Source organism: Morone saxatilis, unplaced genomic scaffold (assembly GCF_004916995.1).
Source record: "Morone saxatilis isolate NCDOM2014 unplaced genomic scaffold, NCSU_SB_2.0 Contig15, whole genome shotgun sequence".
Taxonomy (NCBI): domain Eukaryota; kingdom Metazoa; phylum Chordata; class Actinopteri; family Moronidae; genus Morone; species Morone saxatilis.
In genome coordinates, this window is record NW_023339707.1 from 587,009 (window position 1) to 591,182 (window position 4,174).

Below are 4,174 nucleotides of genomic sequence, written 5' to 3' on the forward strand. Positions count from 1 at the left end.
AACCACCATGTTTCTACAGCAGCCCAGAACGGACAAACCAAACACTGACTCTAGATAGCAGCGTTCATATTTTCTGCACGTTTTGTGGGTGAAGCAAGGGAGTTGCAATAAACAACTACACTGCTAGATGACAATACATCCTACACACTGGACATTTAATTTAATGTTATTTAAAATAAATTGTTTAGTTTTGGTTTTTCAGGGGACCAAGTTCTGTGTTTGTTTGAACCATCCATCCACTCACCAACTCCATATGTGGACTTTCCTGCTCTTTAAACTGCAGTATTTGAAGACTTGGGAGTGAGATGGGGTTGGTCCTGTTGCCCGTTTATGGACCGCGCAGAATTCATATGGAGGTTGCCAGGGTGGATGGATGGTTGGCATTCAAAGTTCATGACTTTGTACCCCGTAGCCTGGGGTTGATATCCTGAGCCCTGTGTGTAGTCTGCTTCAGGATGGATAAGGGAAGGAAAGGTGGATTTTGTTAAGTGAACGCATCCTGTCTTGTGCCTCCAAGTCACTGTTTAAGTTGCATAAACAGAACCTTAAAAAATAATCATGCTGTAGTTAATATAAGCTGATGTTAAAGAATAATATGAGAGTCTTAACTATATTATATTAATTTTAGAAATGTATGTTAATTTTAAGTCTTCAAAATATGTCCTTTGTGGGGGACATGGGGAAACAGAGCACTTAAATTATTGTTTGTGATGTGTTTCTTATATGTGATATTCAAAATATTAAAAACACTTTTTGAAGTAAAAACACTGAACAAAATGGTAGCCTAAATATTTTGAATGAGTTTAAGCTGTTAGAGTGTCTCAGTAGCAGTTAAAGAGGACTCTGTCAGATCACTAACTCTGGGTCCTGTCTCCTCTCCAGCTGCTGTGGATTACCTGGCCAAGAACGTTGGCCTGTCCAGTCAGCGCAGGATGAAGCTGACTGACCACTCAGCTGTACTGGGACTGCTGCAAGTCGAGACTGGCCAGGCCTACTAGTACTCACCTAACATATTTTAACAACATGACATCTGGTCACCAGCACAACCCCCATCTCCTGCTACCATCCATACAAATCTCCCAGAGAATGTGTGTGTGTGTGTGTGTATCATAGACTGAGTATATGATATTTAGCTTTTTCATACTCATTTTATGTAACTGTTTCTCCAGGGTTTAAGAATGATGCAGCTGTCCGAGCTTTAAAGCATGGGACCAAGCAAATTCACAAGGATTTCCACTGATAGGATGTTAAGTGTTCTTTTATTTGTCCTTATATAATACTGCACAACAATTTGTACTGGATAATTATAATCTAGTGATGTAATAATTACTATGTGAATCCTGAGCCAATCCATTCAGACTGACCTTTTTACACATAATGTCAGTTCACAACACTGCACTCAGTGTTGTGAACTGACATTAAATGCATTTGTCCACATCAAAAAATGCCTTTGTGTTCAGTCTGAACACACCTTTGGGAAACACCACCTGGTTACTCTGCTAAGTCACCTCCTAGTCTTCATCACTTGTACTGAGTTTCATTCACTGACATATTTTTCTGCTTGTGTCGTCACACAACTGCACGTGTGAGTGGATTATGGCTCATGGATGCTCCAGTAGGGGAGAGTAAGGTCAGTTGTCACATTTTTTGCCTTCATTTGAATCCTTCAAAAACTGTATTGATAATGGATTCCCTTCCAATGTGTAATGGAAGTGTCAGGTAGGCATGGACCCGGTAATCTTATTCTCTTTAAAGCTGCAGTAGGTTACTTTTAGAAAAATACCTTTTCGCCATATTTGCTGAAACCTTCACTATGTGTATATATATACATACAACAATAGACAACCTGGAACTAAAACTCACCAATCCACTATCTTTCCTGTCTCTGATTGGTTGTTTTCGTTCAGGTCTGGTGGATTCTTGCAAATACCATTAGGAGTACTAGGAGAAGCCAGAGGAATCAATTTTTTTCACAGATTATCTGTCTCATGTACTACTGTCATGATCAAGTTTTGGCAAATATGGCAAAAGGTTATTTTTATACATGTTACCTACTGCAACTTTATTATTATTTAATAATATTAATTAAATTAAATTAAATTATTATTACCCATTGTGTAAATGCCTAGAGGAGACACACAGAAGAGCTGGACTTTTACATACATATATATACATATATACATATATATGACCCTGTAGGTGACCCCTGGCCCTCTAGGGAGTGATGAATGTGACAACCAACCCTGTTGTCCCTTACCTCAAATTCAAGTCGGTTGTACTTCTGACCACACAGGTGGGTGTTGATAATTTAAACTAAGCAAAAACAAGATTTTCAGCTGTTGTTTTTTTTTTTTAATCCTCGAAAAGAACAAAATGCTGGGGCAACCCTAAATACTTACATTTTTTATGTGAGACTGGTCAACTTAATAGATACTGAATATCAGCACAAATTATTGGCAGCTTAAAAAGAAAAAAACCCTTCAGGAACCCATGTGTGCATGTGTGTCTAAGTATGTGAGGGAGATAAACACCTCTGTAGCAGACTGATACGGACTAATTGAGCCATTCCTGAAGAGATGTCTCTGTTCTGACACTGCAGCCCCTCTTATCAACAACAAGACCTCCTGAGGAGCTTTGGCAATAGTTGGAGGTCAAACAAGTTCCTGACTGAGCAGCTCGCACTCAGTGTGACCATCTCTTCCCATCAGCTGGAGCCGGACGTTTCTCCAGGCAGCTTAGTACCAATCATTACACACTCACTTTCATTTCTTTGGATTTGAGTTAATTTATTGTATACTCCTTGCATTTATCTATGAAAAACAAGCACTGGTTAGTACTATGACAATCCAACATCAGCTATTCATAGTTATCATAGTCATTCAATCATATCTGCAATTACAATTGGAGTTGTTAACAGTGTTCCGTTTGGAAGTGTATCTCCCACAGTTACTTTCATGCTTGCTAAATGGTTTACTTGCTGTGTGGATTATGTTTCTCTTCAACATATCAAACAGAATGTTCATATTGAGCAAAATGTTTACTGTCAATGCTTTTATGTCATAATCCGTCCATGACAACTACAGTATGGTTGAGAATGGTTCAACATTTTGCTATAGTGCCTATGTCTGAAATCCTAGTTTCCTCTCAGCTCGCTGTTGATGTGTAGTTTAATTAGTGAACAAAGATACTGTAAATTATCAAATAATGGACTTTACTTACCTCAACTGCAGAGCGGACCAGGCCTATTAGAGATCAAGGACATGCACAGACATGTTAAGGGGCTGTTGCTGTTGCTCTGACCTGAATGGTATAACCAATGGGATGCCCAGTAAATACAAATCTCCACATATGCTTCAGAACGATGCATTTTGTACAGTATTGCCTTATATCATGCTATAGGCTACAGAATTTTGCATGTAGCCTGCTGCCCATGCTAGTTAGCTAGCTAGCTAAAATTGGTTCATGTGATAGCATTATATAAAATATATTGCGCAACGATATGCAAATGTGTCAAAAAACAACATTTTGGATGATACTGCGATTTAGATTGGTCCAGCAATTATAGGCTAGGCATATTTTTGCAACAACAACAGCAAAAAATAAACAAATAAAGAGGGCAATTGGGCTGTGGATTCAGCCCAGCCTTGTGCACGTCCTAGTGTAATAAAAGGCTCAGTGATTTTACCTGGCCATTATTTGAATATTTGAGAATTTATCAAGGTAGTTAAAATTCAAGAGTCAGATAGTCAAAACTGATTTGTAATATGGATCCAAATAATTTACCTTTCAGAATGTAGAGATAAATTTGCATTTTGACATGTCATAAAGGAATTCAGGTCTGTCCACACCAAGAACAGTAACTATAATGATGTGAGTATCTACAGTGATGAACAATAAAAAAAAGGTTTTGTTGATAAAAACCCACGTTGGTCCCCAAATGCCTCTCGTAATGTTCCTCCGCTCGGTTGTTGGTTTGTAGATTTGATGAGTAATTTTCATATCAAAATGTGCTTGCAAGAAGACACAAAGTGAAGTGAGGACAAGAATTAAGAGTGAAGTGTATGGAAGTTCAACAACAAACGTTTACTAGAAGAAGAGAAAGAGACAGAAATTAAGGCAGAGCAATTACTCCAAATGTATGTAAGCCGCGTGAGTAGATGCTCTATCTATAAGA

At 38.3% G+C, this 4,174-nt stretch overlaps 1 protein-coding gene across 1 annotated transcript in view; it reads left to right on the top strand.

Moving 5' to 3' along the window:
• The window catches only part of LOC118324920 (paired box protein Pax-7-like), a 41,685-nt gene extending 37,784 nt beyond the window's left edge, over positions 1-3,901 (top strand). Inside the window, exon 3 of the mRNA XM_035657427.1 lies at positions 883-3,901. Coding sequence (XP_035513320.1) covers positions 883-998 — 116 coding nt within the window. The 3' untranslated portion in view covers positions 999-3,901. The remainder of the gene's footprint in view (positions 1-882) is intronic.
• Positions 3,902-4,174: the final 273 nt, after the last annotated feature.